This window comes from Hordeum vulgare, chromosome 3H (genome assembly GCF_904849725.1).
Source record: "Hordeum vulgare subsp. vulgare chromosome 3H, MorexV3_pseudomolecules_assembly, whole genome shotgun sequence".
NCBI classification, from domain to species: domain Eukaryota; kingdom Viridiplantae; phylum Streptophyta; class Magnoliopsida; order Poales; family Poaceae; genus Hordeum; species Hordeum vulgare.
Genome location: NC_058520.1, coordinates 350,868,546 through 350,889,415, shown reverse-complemented (window position 1 = coordinate 350,889,415; position 20,870 = coordinate 350,868,546). Strand labels below are relative to the sequence as shown.

Here is a 20,870-nt window from a genome sequence, read left to right as displayed (position 1 = left end):
TCCATACTTTTCACTAAAATGTGGGTAAGTGGAACCAAAGATAATATCATCCACATATATTTGACAAACAAATAGTTTGCCATTAACTCTTTTAGTGAATAAGGTTGTATTAATTTTACCAATCTCAAAACCCTTTTCAATGAGAAACTTCGTTAGGCATTTTTACCAAGCTCTAGGTGCTCGTTTAAGACCATATAAAGCTTTACGAAGTTTGTAAACATGATCATGTTCTTAGGGTTCACAAAACCAGGAGGTTGTTTAACATAAGCTTTCTCTTCAATTTCTGCATTGAGAAAGGCACTTTTGATATCCATTTTGTAAATAGTTATATCATGGTGATTGGCATAAGCTAGAAGAATACGAATGGCTTCAAGTCTCGCAACAGGAGCATAAGTCTAACCATAGTCCATACCTTCGACTTGCATGTATCCTTGGGCTAAGAGACATGCTTCGTTGCGTACAACTTGTCCGTCTTCATCTTGCTTGTCCCGAAACACCCATCTTGTTCCAATGATATTCTGCTCACCTTCAGGTTTTTCAACAAGTGTCCATACTTGGTTCCTCTCGAAGTTGTGTAGTTCTTCGTGCATAGCGTTCACCCAATCCGGATCTTGAAGAGTTTCTTCTACCTTCAAGGGTTCAACTCTAGATATGAAAGAATAATGCTCACAAAAGTTAGCTAATCGAGATTTAGAGTGAGTGATTCTCCTGTTTTTTATGTCATCGTAGATTTGTTTCAACAGATCATCTCTATCCACTCTTCCTCTAATTCTTGACAGCTTCTTCTTGTTGGATGGAGGAGCTTCTTCTTCATCATCTTCATCATCTTGAGTGTTGTTGTTCACGTCATCATCTCCTTGGGGGTGGTGAGGAAGGTTGAGGTGGGTCATCACGATGTACTTGTTCCTCTTCTTCATCATGTCGTGTACCGCTTGTGGATGCTTCCATGTCATTTTGCGGTTCGCCTTGACATGAAGTGGGAGCTTCCACTTGAGTTGATGAAGTACTTTCCTTCGCCTCCATGGGACGAATCTTGCAAATAGACAAATTTTTGATAGCTTCCGAAGGTTCCTTATCTCCTACATAAATTGGCAATTGTTCGACTTGCGAACCGTTAGTCTCATCAAACTTCACATCTACCGTCTCTTCAACTTTTCGGGTGAAGTTTTTGTAGACACGGTAAGCGTGAGAGTTTGATCCGTAACCAAGAAGGAAACCTTCATAATATTTAGGTGCAAATTTAGACCAACGATGCTTATCAAGAATATAGCACTTAGAGCCGAATACCCGAAAGTATCCAACTTGGGGTTTGTTACCGGTGAGTAGCTCATATGCCATTTTACCGAGAAGCTTCTTTAGGTAGAGTCAGTTTATGGCATGGCAAGCTGTTTCCACGGCTTCTTCCCAAAAGTGTCTTTGTGGGGACCCCGACTTACGAGTCGAGATCGCCGAATGAACGTGCTCAGTGATCCCATAGATCAACGCTCACCGAACACACAGATGCTGAATATTAAGAGTCTTACGTCCAAGTACCGAATTATTACAACACATGACCAAATGGTCAAGTTCACAAGGTAGAGCCTATAAGGCCGAATCACAGTGATACAACTAGTAGCGGAAATCTTAGGGCTAAGCGGGTGCCCACGCCATCAGCCTACACCAACAGGAATTCTGACTGGGAAGCGTCCTAATTCGCAGGGCCGACTCCGAAGACGTACTCTTCTCCAAACTCCGGTACTTCCATGTATGGTCAATAATATAACCAGTGGCAAGCCAATGAGTACTTTGGATGTACTCGCAAACAGCCCATGATATGAACAATGCAATTGGTAGATTAACAAGTACTATGCAGTTTTGGTGGATAGCAGCTTAAATGTAAATAAACATGTTCATGGATATGCAACATAAGCTAGATGGTATTTAGAAGAATAGGTTACAAATATCAATATATCTGTCAAGGGCTGAAGACTCCGGGTTCACCCGATATGCCAAGTCACCAAACTTGGTCATATCAACTCTCTTTCTCACATAACACCATTTAACTCACACACACTTGGTTTATGCGGAAATGACTGGACGTAGTTTAAGCAGGATTACCCAACTGTCCTTGACCGTGGACATGGCTATTCGAATAGTTTTACACTGTGCGGAGGTAGTACGCTGGACCCATGAGATCCGGGAAACTTCCGTGTCATCCACGACTTGCGGTATATAACATACCCGAGGTAAGTACCCGATCAATGTCTTTCCCCTGACGATACTAGACAAAGAGGCCCACTCGATTGGTACCCAGCCCATAGGATGTATGCCTTATGAGCATCGACTCTGGACGGTAGCATCCATGCAGGGACCAACTGTGTGCCCAGAACACGTAAAAACAGCATAGTCGCCCTACCTAGCACAACCCCGTCACGAGAGTGACCACACATCACTCCCGCCACTAGTAATGTGGCTCTTTGCTAGCACCGACCAGAGTAATCAACAAAGCCCCGTCCCATAAAGGGGTAACGTGGTCATACATGTAAGGTTGGGACGGTCGACACATCATAAATCTATTCCCATTTCCGAAACCATACACACACAAAATACATGGTGCACCACTTCACCAAAGGTGGCCATCTAACTCATCATCACCCTCGGGCATTAGTGGCACCCGACGGCGTTTTCATAAACCTTTGATTTATACCATCATCATGCTCATGTTTCTACTATGCTTAGCTCTACTTGTCAACATGATAGTAGTGTGACCCTCATAGGTGGTAGGATCATGCTCAAGTGCAAGTGCTCCGGAGGAGCCATCGGTAACATCACTTCAATGGTTTCCCGATGTTTATGATCACATGCAACGGAAATATTTTCTCTACTAGCATGTAATATAACATATGTTCAAACATGGTCAAAGGGATGCTTGCCTCGATCAGCTAAGTATCTGGGGTCTTCGGGTTCTTCAAGTCCAACTCCTTCGTCAAGCGTGGTTTCTATCATCGTATTAAATAAAAAGCAATAAGTAGCTCACTCAAAAACAGATCACAAAATCACTTTAAAAATATTTCTTAATTCTTATAAATCCATATTGTTATTTCAAAAATATTTGTCTCTCGTTTTAATGAAGGGACTAATTTTAAAATCAATTTAACAGAAGCAAAACTATTCCAAATAGCATTTCTAATTATTATAAAACAGAAAAGTTGTCCTAAAAATTTGTCTAACAGTTCTATTAAATACTCCTCATTTTTAGAAGATTAATGGTGGAAGAATCATAAATTTCCACTGGTTAAATCTTTTTATAAAAATCTTTTAAACGGAGTTTTAAAATAAAAAGAACAAGGGCAACAACCCTGGCCTGGCTCGGCCTCGGGCTGGGCCGGCCTAGATGGCCAGCCAGCCCGCCTGCCTAGGCGCACGCGCCGTCAGGTTCAAACCTGATGTGCGGGCCCCTGCGGTCAACGACTGCGGGACACGAGGGACGGTGGATAGGCCACCGACAGGTGGGGCACACCTGTCGGGGTCGTCTTCCACCTCTGTATAGAGGGGAAGGGAGGCATGCCGGCGTGAATACCGACGTCCTCCGGCCCTAACAACAGCGGGAATGGTTCCGGTTCGTCGTCGCCTACCTGCTGGTGGTCGAGTCGACGACAGGGGGGGTCCTGGTTCACCAAAGACGAGGTGGCCGCGGCGGAGAGGTTTCGGTCAACGGTGGAGATGGTGGCTACGGGCACGAAATCGATCGTGTGAGTGGGGGGAAAGGTTCCTGGGGTCACGGGGAGTGTATAGGTGGGCAGAGGGACGCGAGAACTGTCGTGTAGCCGGAGATGGACCGGAGCTTCGAGTCAGAGGGGCCTCGGTCGATCTCGAGCACCGGGGCTCTTCTTGCTCGGGGAGGTGGCTAGGGAGGTGATTGGGGTCTAGGTGGAGTGGAGTGAGGGGTGCTGGAGCGAGGGGTGGCCTTATATAGGCCCGTGATGGTGCACCAAGCGGGAAGTTCCGGTGGTTTGACTGTGGCATGCAGGGGGCACAGAGAGAGGCTGAGGTCGAAACCATGGTCTCAGGACGTGGTTTTGGACCTCCGAGCTCACTGTGAGAGAGGGGGAGTGAGGAGTGGCGTGCCTGCGTGGCCGCGTTCCTCTGGCCGAATCTGGTGCGCGCGGGCACGCGTCGCATTGACTCTCAGTGTTGGAAAGGAGGGGCCCTGGGGGTTGCCTGATGAAGTGGAGCTATCGGGGGAGAGGAGAGACACCGCGGGGAGGCTGGAACTGGTCGTGGGAGGTCGCCCCCACCTCGGTTGCTCCCTGTAGCGTGCCCAAGGCGCAGCTTTGGCATGCCACGGCATGCTGGCGCGCGATGGGACGCCTTGGACGCGTCTGGCATGTCCTGGGCCCTTGCTTGGAGATACCTAGCCGTTTGAATCCCGTAGGAGCATCAGCTAGTCAAAGGAGGGATGGAAAACAGTGCTGTCAGCCTTGGGCTGAAGCTTAGATTGGGGTTTTTGGCTTTTCTATTTAGAACCAGAGAAGAGCCACTTGACTGGAGTTGGGCATTGATGATGGCCACCTAATCTATGAGTTTGAGAGAAAGGGAATGGGTGTAGCTTGGGTTAAGTGGGGTTTTTCCATATTGTCAGAAGGTGCTCGACAGTGGTTTGGGGTGGTTACACTCCACCACTGGCTATGAAACTTAACAGGACTAGGTTTGGTGCAAAAACATGAGGCTACACCAAGTTTGGGATCCATTGGACAAGTTTAGCAAATTAAACTTGAAATCACTCCTAAATGGCCAGATCTATCCCTTCCAAAGGGAGTGTGGGCAAATCAAGTCCCACAAATCCCTTTTTCGGCACAGATCCTCATTCGACGTATTAGTCACTCCTGCAAAGTTTCAGCTCCATTGGATAAACTTTGCTATGTAGAGTTGCTCTAACTTCATACTGGACAGAAAGGGTTTTGGAATTATTTGGTGAGCCTAACCACCTTCGATCAAGGTGAAAATTTATATGGGCACCAAATATGGCTTAGGGAGGTCACTTGAATTTCCTAGGAATTTATTGAGAATATTTCCTTTGGATATATTTCAAAAGGTCAAAACAGATAGAATAGGTTTTCAAGCTTTTACTCAATTATTTCTAATATAAATAGGGGTTGAAAATCTTATGTATGGAAAATATATGTCCTGTGAGTATCTCCAAATTTTCTTAGTTTTTTCCAAGGCAGAAAAGTATTTTTCCATATAGGAATATCATTTCTCGCCTTAGAAATGGACATGCAAATAAAACAGGGAAATAATTTATAAAATAATTATTTTATGGTTTTGGAGAGTAAAAATAGTTTTAGAACCAATCACCAACTTTGGGTAAGAGCACTCTCTTGCCATCAAGGACTTGTAGTGCAACCCAAAGCAGGGTTTGAAATAATCAAAATAAGAAAAAAGATTTTGAGAATATTTAAGTTATGAAAAATCTGGTTTTGATAACACACAATCAAGAATACAAGCATACAATGACAACCATGGCACTCACATCATTGATTTTGAGAAGTTTAAATAAACTCAGATTTTTGAATTACAGTAAAAGTGAAGTGAAAACAGGGTGTGACAGTCTTGGAGTCTTATTCGTCAAGCATCGTTCTTGCCATCTCTATGAGAGTCCGGTTATTCCTCTCAACAACTCCATTTTTTGAGGTGTGTACGCTGGCGAGAACTCATGTCAGATACCTTCTTCGTCAATAAAAGTATCCAAATTCGTGTTCTTGAACTCCGTTCCGTTGTCGCTTTGAACCTTATTGATCTTCACTTCAAACTGGTTTTGAGCTTTCCAAGAAAAGTTCTTGAAGATCATTTGTACCTGCGACTTATCATTCAGAAAGAACACCCACGTAAATCTGGAAAAATCATCAACAATGACTAAACCATAAGAATTTCCACTGAGGCTCTTGTAAGCATTGGGACCAAAGAGATCCATGTGAAGCAGCTCGAGGGGTCTTCTTGTGGTCATGATGTTCTTCACGGGATGACTTCCACCAAGTTGCTTTCCTGCTTGACAAGCACTACAAAGTCTATCTTTGTCAAAGATAACATCTTTAACACCAGGAATATGATCACCTTTGATAAGTTTGTCAAGATTACGCATACCAACATGCCCAAGCCTTCTATGCCATAACCAACATGTAGAAGATTTTGTGATAAGACATGTACGGGGTTTGGATATCTTAGAGAAATCAACAATGTATAGATCACCTCTACGGAAACGAGTAAAGACGATGTTATGATTGTCGCTATGAAACACTTGGCATTCAATTTTCGTAAATAGCACATCGAAACCAAAGTCTGGTAGTCTAGATACGGAAAGAAGATTATAGCCAAGGGATTCAACAAGCATGACATTCTGAATGGAACTGTCATGAGATACGGCTACCTTACCAAGACCAAGTACCTTACCTTTGGAGTTGTCTACAAAAGTCACATACTTCTGAGGTCCACGGTTTGGTGTAATCTCATGGGACATGTCTTTATCTCTGGTCATGTGATCGGTGCATCCACTATCGAGAACCCACTCCTTTCCACCGGCCATGTAGTCTTTAAGTTTAGCCATAAGACTAAGGTTCCTCATGGTCTTCTCATATTCGATGTCAAGCTCTTCATCTTCATTGTAGTAGTCATGCTCCACATTGTCATCATCGGATGAAGTTCCCTCATCATAAGAAATAAGAATTTCATCATAAATTTGACTATGACAATGTTCATGTTTATGCATTATAATGGCTTCAACAATGCTATTGTTAATAGTAATGACATCTCCTTTTGCACACAAGAGGTCACGAAACTCAAATGGGAATTTATCGAAGTTAGGGTCGGTTGGCTTCATTTTGTGAAAAGCAATGCATTTGTGGAATATGATATCAAGATTTTTCAAGGAATAGTCTGGATATCTTTTCTCTAAGTCTTTCCACAAGGTATGAGCACACTCAAAGTTTTGCAACTAATTAAGCACATTTGTTGGTAAAACTCTAATGATAAGATTGACGGTTTTAAGGTTACCAAGCATATTAACTTCATCATCATGAGAAGGATGTATGGGGTCGATGGGAGGCGCATAGGGATATTCAAGATACTTGTGCAAATGTAACTCATCAAATATAACAAGCATTTCATCTTTCCATTGTCTAAAGTACTCCCCATCAAGAATAGGCACTCTACAACTAAAAATCTGGGAACTCGTCACATTCATCTTCCTCCAATGGCGGTTAAACCAAGGTTTTGGAGACCTTGCTCTAATACCAATTGAGGGACCGATAGAAGATGTGTCTATAGGGGGTGAATAGACTACTTGTCAAGGTAAAATTTCTAGCCTAACCCAATTTCAAGGAGGGCAGAAATCTAGCAGTTAAACAACTCAAGTACACCCTTGTCACGCCCAAGATGCAACCCTATCCTCAATTTGGCACGGGGGCCTCGTCAAGGATAGAAGCGCATCTCGTCGTGTCGCAAGAATGGATATCGTCACAAGTACATGTACTGAAAAGAAGAGATATATAATAGAATTGGCTTACACTCGCCACAAGCTATATCAAAGTCACATCAGTACATTTCATAATCATCAAGAGTAAGAGCAGGGTCCGACTACGGACGGAAACAAACGACAAAAGAAGAACGACGTCCATCCTTGCTATCCCAGGCTGCCGGCCTGGAACCCATCCTAGATCGGTGAAGAAGAAGAAGAAGAAGCAACTCCAAATGTACAATCAACGCGCTCGCGTCAAGTAAGCTTTACCTGTACCTGCAACTGGTGTTGTAGTAATCTGTGAGCCACAGGGGACTCACCAATCTCATTTCCAAAGGTATCAAGACTAGCAAAGCTTACTGGGTGAGGTATGGTTAAGTGGTGAGGTTGCAACAGCGGCTAAGCATATATTTGGTGGCTAAACTTACGAGTACAATAAATAAGAGGGGGAAGATCTAAGCATAACGGACGTGAGCTACTGATGATCAAGTGAATGATCCTGAACACCTACCTACGTCAGACATAACCCCACCGTGTCCTCGATCGGAGAAGGAACTCACGAAAGAGACAGTCACGGTTACGCACACAGTTGACATATTTTAATTAAGTTAACTTCAAGTTATCTAGAACGAGTGTTAAACAAAGTTTCCACGTTGCCACATAACCGTGGGCACGGTTTTCCGAAAGATTTAACCCTGCAGGGGTGCTCCAACTAGTCCATCACAAATTACCACAAGCCGCATAGAAATCCTCGATCACGACACTCGCGATCTCGTCGGATTCCTTAGTGGAAAACCGCAACTCTGAGATTCCCAAAGCATCACCGGAATCCCGATGCACAAGATATCTCGTCAAAGGTAAAACTAATCCAGCAAGGCCGCCCGACGTGTCGACGTACCCGATAGGAGCCGCGTATCTCGTTCTCAGGACACGACGGATGGAACTAGCTACGAGTGCAGTTGTTGAGACTACAGGTGCTTTCCATGTCGCGTATTTACATATCAATGCAGAAAGCTCGGTAAGGCTTTGTATGTGGCGGTGGGCGAGGGCATTTAAGATTCCCTCCTCATGGCAGTTATGTTGGAATATGTTTGTAATATCATGGTTGTTGTAATCTAGTATCTGGTTTATGGTGAGCAAGAATCTAGCCCACAAGTATTGCACTGGTTCCCGTGGCTCCTGACGGTCGCAGTGAAGGTCCCGCATGCTAGTCCTTTCTGTGATGTTCAGATGATTCCTAGAGTGGGAGGTGGGTGGGAAACAATTTGGTGTTTTGACAAAACACGTGCCTCTCGTATCGCCAATCATATCCGATGCCATTGGAGAGTTCGAAGCGCTGGGTTCAAAGCCCATACGGCTAGCTGGACACGACTGCTTGAGTTCCGAATTGAGTTCAGGGCATAACTCAATCGCTGGAGAATCCGGGTTACCAGATACCGAGACGCACATAGTTCTGAGTTTTGGTGGTCAGGAGGGCGAGCCTCCCGCTGGTTCTTCAATCGTGGCGATCAGGTGAGTAATAGGTGGGACATAGATTTCCATGTCATCGGGCATGATCCTGATCTGGTCATAGATCGACGGTTGGTCGTGGATTATGCCAAGGAGCTCGTCTAATTCCTTAACATACACTATGTCCGTACGGCCGGAGTCTATGGGATCCACCAGAGGCATCGCCGTCTTTGGAATATTCGGAGCTATGCCCGAGCTGCGTTCACCTGCTAGTGATTCGCACAATGTATCCGGCTCGGGATTCGAGACTCGATCCTAGTCAGGAGCCACTTAAGGACGAGCTCCATCCCCTCTGATGTCGATTCATCAAAAGTGAGGGGCGTTCTTAGACTAAGGTCTCCCCGGTGATCAATGACAAACTCTAAGTTCTCGAACCTGATCTCTTGATCATTGGCGAGGCTTCTGACCCAGTCTAAGCGACCGGTGTGATCGGCATGTAGCACCACGCTGCCGAACTGGAAGATCTTCCCAGGGACGAAGACGTCCCCGGTGCGGATGTCATCATTAATGATGAGGCAAGCAATATATCCTTGTTGCGATCCTACAGCGGAGCTCTCAATGAAAGCACCAATGTCGGTGTGCAAAACCGGATGATCTCGAGTAGGGGGTGCGAACTGTGGATCTAGGGTCGATAGGTAAGAAGAGACGAAGAAGACGGTGTTTTACCCAGGTTCGGGCCCTCTTCATGGAGGTAAAACCTTACGTCATGCTCTTGTTGGTATTGATGGAGTAGTACGGGGTAGAGATTTGATCTACTTCAAGATCTGATGTTGTGGTCTAAACCCTAATCGTAATGAGCTTAATGTGTCCTACGAACTATGCCCCCTGGCTTATATAGGTACCAGGGGTGCTAGGATTACACAAGGTCGGTCACGATAGAGAAGGAATATGTCGATTACTATGCTGCCTTGGATCGTACGCCAAATCTTCGAAAAAGTCCATCCTCATTCCGATACTTCCAATGATGGCCAAACAGGCCCGAGAGTCCGACCCATGAGAACGAACGGACGGTACAAGGACCACTTAGTCCCGGAGTACCTCACCTTCACTTTGAAAGACTTCTAATAATTTACTATCAGCTGCTCATTATCCTGGTTGGGACAAAGCTAGCGGGCTGGAAATGTAAAAATGTGATGAGAGATGGAAGGGAGACACAGGTATTCATGCTTTAGGCATCATTCACCTATGATCATGTGATTTTTTTTGAAGGAAAACTGTAAGGGAAACCCCCATAGCTATGATCATGTGATTATCCCAATGTGAGGGTGGGTCATTGGAAGATTGGGATAAGATTGAGAGGCTTCATCTTGCAAAGGTACACGCGAAAACATCTCATGCGTGACAGTGTGATCCCTATTCAACACTAATATCGTTTATGGCCAGAAACTGCACAATAACCTCGGAATCAAGGATCTAGTGGCTAGAGCATTTTGGCTAGGATTTGAGTCATCGCTAGCCTTGATTTTGATGGACTAACTCAGTTCGTCCCTAGATCAATTCAAAGCTCCCATGTGGCTAGTTGGTGTCAACTGAAATCTTTGTGAGTAGTAAAAATATGTTATTTTGTGAAGATTGGATAGTTGTGGGCTAATGCATGAGATGCCATGATTTTTAAGGAGGATTTCTATTAAAAGTATGTTGTTCATTAGGGGCTAGAAAAAATTGAATCAAATATATTGTGCGGAAAAAGGGTCGAATCCGTAGATAATCGACTTTGGCACAAATGTGTGAAGAATGCTAGAAGAGGAGAGGAACTATGATAGGCAAAGAGGATAAAAATGGAGTCAAATACCCTTTAGCAAAGAGATAAGGCATGTGGCCGACCATGCACCATTGACTGGGGCGACCTCCCACGTTTATGGCGTAGAATTAATTAGTCTCTTTTACTCATACATTTTCCTCCCTAGCAAGGGTATTGCTGGTCATTTTTAGACTGGTAAGAACCTATAAAAGACAGCAGAATGGTCACTTGTATCTCCATGTCTCATACGACTAATAGCCTACTCTTAGATGAGAGCTAAAATCGTTGAGATGACCAATCTCGCCATTGGATGCAGAGGAGATTTTTCCCACGATTGTCCATGTGAAGTGAGCTCAAGGGAAGTATAAGGCTTGTTGACAAACTTATCCGATGACATGACATCAAGTATGATACAACCCAACTTACACGAATATAATTTTAGGGGGCAATCCTAATCTCGTGTCCAGTCATCTCGACCTTCTATTTAGACACCTCTCCACACAAATGTTGAATTAACCCCTCCCCCTCCGACAAGTATTGATGGACGAGTACATCCACAAATCTTTATTGTGATTTTTTACTCTATCTATTTTGGATATCTTGTATCCCTTTGTTCAACTAACCATGTAGGCATTGAAGGTGCATTCCATGAAGTAGTCCACATAAGTTTGCTACAAGTCTTCACCAACCTAGGGAACACATCAAATTCCGTGAAGCGGGATGAAGGGTAGTACCTCACCATGTGAGCCCCAACCTGGGTAAACAGCCCATGCAAACTCTCCTATGTTACTTCCCACTATTCTCGCTACCCTGTCGAGGGATCTGACGGGTTTATGCACTATCATACGTCATGAGATTTGTCTTAACAAGAATGGCTCTACCAACCTCCTAGATGAATCTCTCCTATCATGGCACGGGCTTGCTCGCAACTTTTGTTAACGAGGTATTGAAAATCAATCTTCCAAAGACGATGGACCGATAGGGAAAGTCCTTGATATCTCATTGGGAATCTGGAACACATAACAAGAAAGCTCTCAAGGACCTAGTCTGGGTCCATGTTTGTCGGTGTCAAAACCAGCCGATCTCGAGTAGGGGGTCAGAACTGTGGATCTAGGGTCGATGGGTAACAAGAGACGATAGAGATGGTGTTTTACCCAGGTTCGGGCCCTCTTTGATGCCGGTAAAACCCTACGTCCCGCTCATGTTGTTACTGATGAGGTAGTACATAGTACAAAATTGATCTACTACGAGACCCATGTTGTGGTCTAAACCCTAATCGTAATGAGCTTGATGTGTGGTACGAGCTACGACCTCCTGGATTATATAGACGCCAAGGGTGCCAGGGTTTACACAAAGTCGTTTACAACAAAGAAGGAACATGTCGATTACTACATCTCCTTGGATTGCACGCCAAGTCTTCGGAAGAATCCATCTCGAATCCAACTCTATTGCCAACGGTCGAACATGCGAGAGAGTACGGCCCATAAAGATAGGTAAGCGGCCCAAGGACCCCCTAATCTCGGACTCCCTCAACGGTGATCCATCTTACTGGAGCAACGAGGCTTTTCTCTAAATTGAGCACAAGCCCGGTCATTTCCCACCAAGCCGACAAGAATGGAACAATGTAAGTGTTGGTGAATAAATCATACACTCCCTCCGATCTAAATTAATTGACGCAATGTCTATATAATGTTGTATAGAGGTTGCGTCAATTAATCCTGATTGGAGGGAGTGCATCATCTTGGTTGCTGCACCATGACACTCTCACAAATGAATTGTAGCTATAGGCAAATTACGTGAGCATTGGGTTAACAAGATCAGTTAGTCATGAGGGCTTGTGTTTGGAAACTGCGTCTGGATTCCTAAGATACCTAATTTCTTAAGGAATCTCGGTCGTATTTCTAAGCCTTAGATCAACATCCAACCATCATTATCTTGAAATTACTCCACATATACTCCATCCGTTCCTAAATATAAGTCTTTTTAGATATTTTACTACGGATTACATATTATGAAGTCAGCCTAGCTCACATGGTCGGGGAGTGCATATATAACCCAGCCTCCCCGGTTCAAGTCATCTCAAATGCACAAACCTAACCCTCCCACACCGCCCCTCCAAGGTGACGGGAAGAGACCTTAGATCCCCGCCGGCGGTCGCCTCCTCCTCCCTCACCGCCGACAAGGGCGTGGGCGGCGGCGGGCGTCTTCTTCCCCTTGCATGATGGGGCGGCGCGGGTTGGCCTCCTCGAGACTGGGCACGGCATAGGGCGCCACGACGCGTTGGCGTGGGGTGCCTACGTGGGTGATGCGGCGGCATGGAGGACTTCTTGGCGGTGGCGACCCGTGGCGACGGCCCTGAATGATGGTGGCACGTGAAGCTGAGGCCTCTCGCAACGGCATAGTGTGGTGATGTCCCTATCCAAGGTGGACCTGCGTCGGCGATCTGGTGACTTTGGCTCCGGGTAGGCCGGATCAACGACGGTGACGAGCGCATGGGATTCCTCTCGACGGCTCTCGTGGTTTGGCAAGGTGGGTTGGCAGCCCTACTCCTAGGCTCCAGTGGTGGCAGACACGGGTAGTGACCGGTGTGCTAGGGCTCCCACGGCGGCAGTGCGGTTGTGGATGGTCGTCGGATCTAGGTGGCCAGATCCGGGGCTTTGAAGGTGGTCTGGACGGTGCATATGTTGCTGATTGGATGCTCATGGGACAGATCCCGGTGAAAAACCTGGTCTCCCACTGGTGGCCGGAGCCAGTGATGGTGATGCCCTCGACGTCATTTACTTCTTGAAGGGGTCATCGAGGTGAAGCTCCTAACTTCCTTCCACTACCTTTGGGAGAAACCCAAGATCACTCGATCGGATGACGGTGGCGCACGTGTGTCGTTCCCTCCTTGGGGGCGTCATTCTTGGAGGTGTGCATTGTCTTGAGGGGCCAGTGGACGGTTCCAGCGATGGAACGGCATTCCATGTTATGCATCGACGACGTGGAGTCTCGGCGGTGTGGCGCTGCAGTGACTCGGCGACCAGTGATGGATCCACCATTGGGGCGAGCTGGGGCGGCCGCCCCGGCTCTCCTACGACAGAGCAGGGTAGTTCCCGTGCCTAGCGACCTTCGGCACAACACAATGAAGCTTCGTCATCATCCACCGCCCCGTCAAACCTTAATTTCGGGGTCCGTCACTGTCGGCGACGGATGTGTGATGATGAACATGCGCGAGGAGGAGGCGTTGTCTGGCGTCGTGGGGGCGCCGACGATAGGTCTGTCAACGTTGATGTGTCAGTACGTGATGTGGAGATGGATCGGTAGAAGATGGCGGCGACGACCTATGAGTGCGTCGGACGGTTTGTATCACAAACATATTATTTGGCTTGGTTGGGGGAATCCGACTTTAGATGTTAGGCATTTGTGCGATGTTTGTTTAGTATTAGGCTCGGACTATCGGCACCCCTTCACCATGTAGATATGAGTAGCAATAGATGTTGCTAAGATGATGGCTTCATACTTTCTAGTGTACTACTTTGAAAGGTCTTTGTGAATAATGATAAAATAATTGCATGCATTTGAACCAAGGGTCATCCTCCTTTTTGAAAAAAAAAGTCATCTCAAATGCGAATTCAGGTTCTTATAGAAATGGCAGAATTCAGCAAAAGGGAGCAGAGTTTTTATGTTGAAAGTGGGTATCAAGAATTCAAGATCCTTGGATACAAGAAGGTCCCTCTACATACTAGTGGTTGGTCCACAGGGGCTAGTACAAGAAGACCCTTGAATAGTCGCACGCACCCCCACCGGCCGGCCACACTGCTGCGTATCTCCGTCCAAGATTTTCGAGCTGCCATATGCACAAACATAACAGCTCAGGGCCCCTCTCCTGTCCTCCGATCAGCGTGAGGCAACTATTCATGCCATGTGACCTTGCTGAGAACCAACTGATCATAAGCACACACCCGAAGGAAAAGAACAGAAAAATACAGATTATCTGTACCGCAAAACAACACAACGCCATGATTGATTGACAAATAGCGGGAAATGGACCCAGAGTCCAGCAGCCGCAGCAGCGCAGACACCACATCGAGATCTGTAAACGGTACACACTGCATGGCTGCCATTCTCATCACGCTGACTGACGATCACTTTGCAATAGCTATCACAACTGAGATCTTCGCACAACTAGATGTCATTTCAGGTCACATTTGTCGGCTGATACACAAAAGAAGAGCTAACTCAGAGCTCAATATACTTGTAAACCTATTGACATTCCTACTATACACCAGGACAAAGGTAGCAGCAAAAGCTTTGGGCCTAGGATTACTCAAAAGCAGAGGGGGAGGGGAGCAAGGGCGAGGGAATAATACATAATTGTGTTGCCAAGGGAAGAAGAGAGCACTAATATCGGTTAGAGATGCTCTTCTTGTCTCGGTCCCAGGCAGCCCTCAAAGCGTCATAAGGTTGTTGTTTCCTTCCAGCCACTCGCTGCGAATCTTGCCGGGCTGGGCTACTGTAGTCCTGATAATGCTGCTGATCATTTACCATTCGCCAGCTCCTGCTCGCAGAATCGCTACTTGGGGCCGAAACGGAGACGGAGTCAACAACCATGTCACCCTCAAGCAAGCGAAGAACCTAAAAGAAAGATATGGGAAAACGGTACAAGTTGGCAAAATTTAGTTTCCCAACAGGCATTTAGACCAAAAATTACACAAGGTTGAGCCCAGAAAGAACTAACATGAGACATGCGAGGCCTTGAATGAGGGTCACGTCGTATGCACAGGTTTGCGGCATGCAACATGCAACGGACCTCATTTTCGCTGTACCGGTCCCCCAAGCATGGGTCTATGAGCTCGTCCACTGCATTATCCTCCAGGAGATGGCGTGCCTATCATACATAAAAACTTCATTAATACTCCAATCACACCGTGCACGCAATTTTGCCATAGCAGCGCTAGCATTGTAGCCAATTCTGAAATCCTCGAGCATAAGTTTTATATTAGTCAAAAAATCTTGATGCGATTTTCGCAACAAAAACTGTGACAACTTGCAAGAAGATGGAGGCCATAGACAATATATCATTAACACCAACCTTAAGCATGCTAACTATGCAAAAAACGTGTCATCTTACACAGAAACTCACCCATTCAGTTAGAAACTGCTGGCCCTTAGGTCGGTTAATGTCAACAGCCTTGCGCCCAGTGACAAGTTCTACCAACACAACACCAAAACTGTATACATCGGCCTTCTCTGTTATTTGTCCACTCTGCGCATACTCTGGTGCCAGATAACTGCAACTAGCCGTTAAGAATCACTGAGTGCTCCAAATTGCTTAAGGTGACAAATTATTAGAAATTCCAGTACATACCCAAATGTGCCGATGACTCTAGTTTCAACACCCATGTCTCCATCGGGTTGCCATCGCGCTAGACCAAAATCTCCAACCTATCAGAACATGATTGAAAACATGCAACCATGTCAGGAAATTATATGCTTGGTGGCCATGCATAATATAAGACTGGATATTGGCATAATTAAAAAAATGTCCGTAAGATAATACTGGGGAAGTTAAACAGAAACTGTTGCAATTCAATCAAATTTACACAAGACAAGGCGCTATTATGGTCTAGAAAAGTGTAGTTACAAGATAGGACAACCCAATTCAGTATACAGAATGACTTCATCTTTGCATCAGGCACACAAATTTAACATCATATCTGGAAAGACATTCAATGCAATACCAGAGGACAAATGCCGATTAGTAAATTCCAATAGTGCAGTCCATACCAGAGGTTCAAAGTCATGTGTGACAAGGATGTTATTTGGTCTCATGTCCCGATGGATAATGCAGCCGACTCTACATTCCTCATGTAGATAGCGCAACCCTCGAGCAGCACCAACAGCAATCTTTTGTCTAGCAGCCCATTCCAGTGTTTCTTTATTACTGCGACCTGAAAGATATTTCACAAACAGCTTAACAGCTAAACAAACATAGATTTATCGCAATATCACTAACTTTTGCTCGCTACTTGTAAAAGGCAGAACAACAATATGCATGTAATGAATACTAAGTGCAATAGTGAGACTGCAGACTGGAAAATGCGTCTATATATACATGCAAGAGAGGGAGAAAAATCATACCATAAAGGTGTGAGTCCAAGGATCCATTGCAGATGTACTCATAAACCAATAAACGCCTCCTTTCCTCAACACAAAAACCAATGAGCATTACAACATTACGGTGTTGTGCACAACTCAGAACTTCCACCTCTGAGCAAAATTCAACATCGCCCTGGGAACTAGCAAGCTTATGTTGCTTGACAGCAATTGCCTGGCCATCAGGAAGGACGCCTCGATGAACAGATCCAAATCCACCTTCAGCCAGGAAATTTGCCTGGGAGAAACCACCGGTTGCGAGTTCAAGTTCAGCGTAACTAAACCACCGAGGAGGTTTCCCAAAAACAGGAGCCTTGTGCTGACATATCGAACACAACGGAGGCGGCCCAGGAGGTGCGCTCCTGGCTAACGAGACAGCGTCCCTGACATTTCCTCTAAAGTTTAAGTCTGATCTGCTTCTCATAGAACTTATTTCATGCAAAAGATCTAACTTGGAGATCTTCTCAAGCAAAGTATCTGCTGTTGGGGTGCGAGTTTTACGTGGTGGTTTTGAGGATGCAGATCCCTGTAGAATGTCAAGCATCCATGGCTGAAGCGAGAAGGTTGCTGAGGGGCTCAATATTTCACTGTCGGTATCAGAAATATTGACATCCGAATGCTGGATCTTATCCTTTGTTGCTTGTACCTCTTTCTTTAGAGAAACAGTTGTTTCAGAAGCACAAAATGGGGAAGTCCCTGGATCTGAACTTGAGACTGAGGATGTTCCTGCTTCGGTACTTCCAAAAGGCGTCTCTAAGTCTGGGCTGCTATTTGGTGTTACAGCTGGTCCTCGAACTGAACTCCGCGGATCTTTTATATCAGTTGGTGTTTTACCAATAGAACTATCCAACACTGCTGGAAGTGAACAGGATCCTTTGGACTCTTTATCGGGAGATCCCATAAGATTCAGACGGAGAACTTTAGGCTGAGAACGCTTCATGACAACAATGTTGCACTGTAACTCTTCCATGCAACGCTTCTCTTCATGCTTCAACTCCCTAAGAGCAGCAGCATGGACAGCTAAGCAAAGAGAAAACACTAGATACTTCAACGTACAAATGAAAATTACAGTAGTAAGTGTTGATCATTACTTATCTAGCACAACCCAGCTTGCTTGTGCTCGCTTAGATTCAGCAGCTACAACACCAGGGGGAGATCCAGAAACAACCTTAACCTTAACATTTATCTGCACAAATGACAACCGTCATAAAAAAGATTGCAGTGTATGATAGGAGTCAAGAAAACATATACAGAAGCATTAACAGTGATCCTGATTAGCCTGCTGGATACCTATTGTAATTCTGTCACTTTATCAATAAAGCTCCATTTCCACCGCAAAAAAAAACATGTACGTAAGCATGTACAAACCTTGCTTGCATCATAAACATCATGAAGTTTGAGCATCATTTGCGAACACAGCTCTGAGATATCGGACTTCTGATCGAACATGGTCTTATGGCCACTTGCGCAATCTCCCGCAAATAAAGGAAAGCCCCAGAACTTCCTCCCTGAAAAGAGGGAAACCGTGGTGCATAAAGGCCACTGCCACAAAATTCAAAACTGAACCCAGAACTCGTGGAAGCTACTGGACAAAGTGCAGCAACTTCAGTGATCATGGTAACAGAAGACTTTAGAAACCAATGATGGCAACCCATATATGCATTTAGCTGTGCATATAGGATGCACTATTATAGCTAAGCCCCAAAAACATCACAGCAGTAGAACAAAACTGCATTTGCGAAGGACGGATAGGATTGCAAGGAAAGGAAAGAAAAGGAAAGGAAACAATACCAGAGCTCTGTGCCGGGATGACAACGAGGAGTATGATGCTGCCGCCGGGCTGCACGACGTGCGTCAAAGCCCAGACGATGGCTGTCTTGGAGATCTCCCTAATGGCAGCACGCACCGCCACCACCACCTTCTCCTCAGCGGCAGCAGCCGGTGCGCCCTTGTCGGCCACGGCCTTCCCCTTCCTCTGTTGCAACAGCAGCTGCTGCTGCTGCTTGATATAGCTCGACATCACCTCCTCTCCAGCGATGCCTACAAATCAAGAAGCTCTCTCTAAACAGCTGAACCACGGAAGTACTGGCCAACTCCAAGAAGCAAACAAGTAGGAGTAGTAATGCCTAGTGCAAACAACGCAACAACCAGCCCCAAGTGTTTAAATGCAAATGAGATAGGAAGAGGAGCTACTGACAGTCGCCAGCAGAGTTGGACACCGAACTCTGTTCACAGAACCAAAAGGCAACCAAAGACCAGTAAAGATGGCGGCAAGGTAGTAAAAAGGAGGCGGCCTTTTCCCCCTCAACTGGGTCCCGAATTCTCGACGACCAAGCTGCTGCGGATTGAGAGAAAGATCGCCCACTTTATGGCTGGCCGCAGAGCGGGCGCCACTGCCGCCTGTGAATGTCCTCGCCGCCACTGTATCCGGACTAGGGACACGGGGAAGGGGAGAGAGCCCAGCTCCAGCTCGCTCTCGCTGTCTTTGGATGAGACGACGAGGTGACCCCGCCTCCGCCTCCCCGCTGCGCCAAACCGGTCAGATTGCACAGTGACGCCTCGTCCTCCCAGCCTACACGATTCCCAGCACGCCGTAGGAATCCCCAAATCATTGAAAAATTGTTCGAATCTTCGCACAGATCTCGCCGCGCTCTCCGCCTCGAAATTGGCCGCCACGAGTGGGACAAAATGGGGTCAATTTCTACAGAAATTTCCCCATTCCATATGCAAGTAGATCTCCGACGCGATATTTGACTCGCATTGCCTTCCACAAACGAATACCTACTCTTCCTGAAATAAATACCCGGGAAACTTGCCCGCCATCCCAGGGCGGAATTCAGGGGTGGGCATCTGAACCGACGCGAATCGAAGCTAGTATCAAAAACGAGAACGACGGCTCAATCAAATGGGAGGAAGAGACGCACCGAGAAGAGAAGACGAGGAGCGCCCCGCCCGTCCGGGCCAGCCGCCGGTGAAGACGACGAAGAGGAAGCTCCGCCACGCGCGCTGCCTCCCCTCCTACGACCTGGGTACGATGCGAAACCTAGGGCGCGATAGTGCCGTACGCGTGGGAGCGGGGGCGGGCAGCGGTGGCCATTAAAGAGCCAAGGAGCGCAAGCAATTAAACCTCCATTGCTGTGCGTGACGCTAACCTCTTCAGGCTTCAGTTCCTACTAGTGGTACCGTCGCTCGCCGTCGACGAGTAGGCTACCCGTTCTACCCTCCAGGCTTGGTCGCATTAACGGGCTTGCCACTCAAATGCAACGCGTTTAAAAATCGGTCGCTGTCGGCTGCCGTCAGATCAGGATCGGACGGCCGAGGGGTCTCGCTGGATTAAATGCGGCTCAGGGTGCTGTCTCGTGAGCAGGCGGTCCCAGCTTCCAGGTGGGGACCATGCGACAGTGTCAGGCAGTGCACGGCCCCGGCGTGGTCCCGGTGCACGAGGAGGGCGCTGACATGGTCCTGGTGGGCCATCGCCATCTCCTCCTTCCTACAGGGTTGATCTCATTTCTGAACTTTCGCTGCTGTTTGGCGGAAAATTTCTCAGCCTTTTTACAGGCTTTTCTTTCCATGGACGTAGCCACGCGTAGGGGCTACCTTGTATAGGAGCTTATCTGTATTTTTGTGTTTATTACGTGCTGTACTTTCCATTCCGATATGATATGATGTGAGAGCAATGGTTACTATCACCAAAAGATGCTACGAGCATCTACAACTAGTTGGAATTAGACAGCCGGTCTTTCAAATCCGGTCTCTCAAACGCCCGCGTACGTGTCCGAACGTGTTTGTAGATATTGACTGGTCATGTTTTAAATAATACAGTTTATATTTACACATCTTAAATTAGATATCTTAAATTCATATTTTTGCATGCACGTAAACCTAATACTAAACAGAGTTCGTCTGCTTGCGGCGTGCCCATGTCCACGAGAGTCGACCTCACGCCATCTCCCATGCCTTATTCTTCGTCGTCGGAGCCCGTAACCCGGA

At 46.3% G+C, this 20,870-nt stretch overlaps 1 protein-coding gene across 2 annotated transcripts; it reads right to left on the bottom strand.

The window, feature by feature from the left end:
• Positions 1-14,900: 14,900 nt before the first annotated feature.
• LOC123443840 (inactive protein kinase SELMODRAFT_444075) lies at positions 14,901-20,052 on the bottom strand. 2 transcript variants are annotated; one of them, XM_045120368.1, is made up of 10 exons: positions 19,805-20,052; positions 18,672-18,920; positions 18,249-18,388; positions 17,972-18,066; positions 16,866-17,878; positions 16,512-16,675; positions 16,093-16,169; positions 15,868-16,021; positions 15,463-15,612; positions 14,901-15,359 (listed from the first exon to the last, which is right to left on the bottom strand). In XM_045120368.1, exons 2-10 carry the CDS (start codon positions 18,898-18,900, stop codon positions 15,126-15,128), a joined length of 2,256 nt encoding a protein of 751 aa, XP_044976303.1. In that variant the 5' UTR covers positions 18,901-18,920; positions 19,805-20,052; the 3' UTR covers positions 14,901-15,125. The 2 variants fall into 2 exon arrangements, with proteins under 2 accessions (XP_044976303.1, XP_044976304.1); XM_045120369.1 differs by having other exon boundaries at positions 15,868-16,015; positions 19,805-20,050.
• Positions 20,053-20,870: the final 818 nt, after the last annotated feature.

What these genes read in the sequence shown, in the direction of transcription:
- LOC123443840 (XM_045120368.1), bottom strand. Translation starts at nt 18,900, where the DNA reads ATGTCGAGCTATATCAAGCAGCAGCAGCAGCTGCTGTTGCAACAGAGG. An exon ending in CATCCCGGCACAGAGCTCTG is followed by an intron (nt 18,389 to 18,671) that starts GTATTGTTTCCT and finishes CCCTCTTTTCAG; the next exon opens with GGAGGAAGTTCTGGGGCTTT. An exon ending in CAAGGCCTCGCATGTCTCAT is followed by an intron (nt 15,360 to 15,462) that starts GTTAGTTCTTTC and finishes TCTTTCTTTTAG; the next exon opens with GTTCTTCGCTTGCTTGAGGG.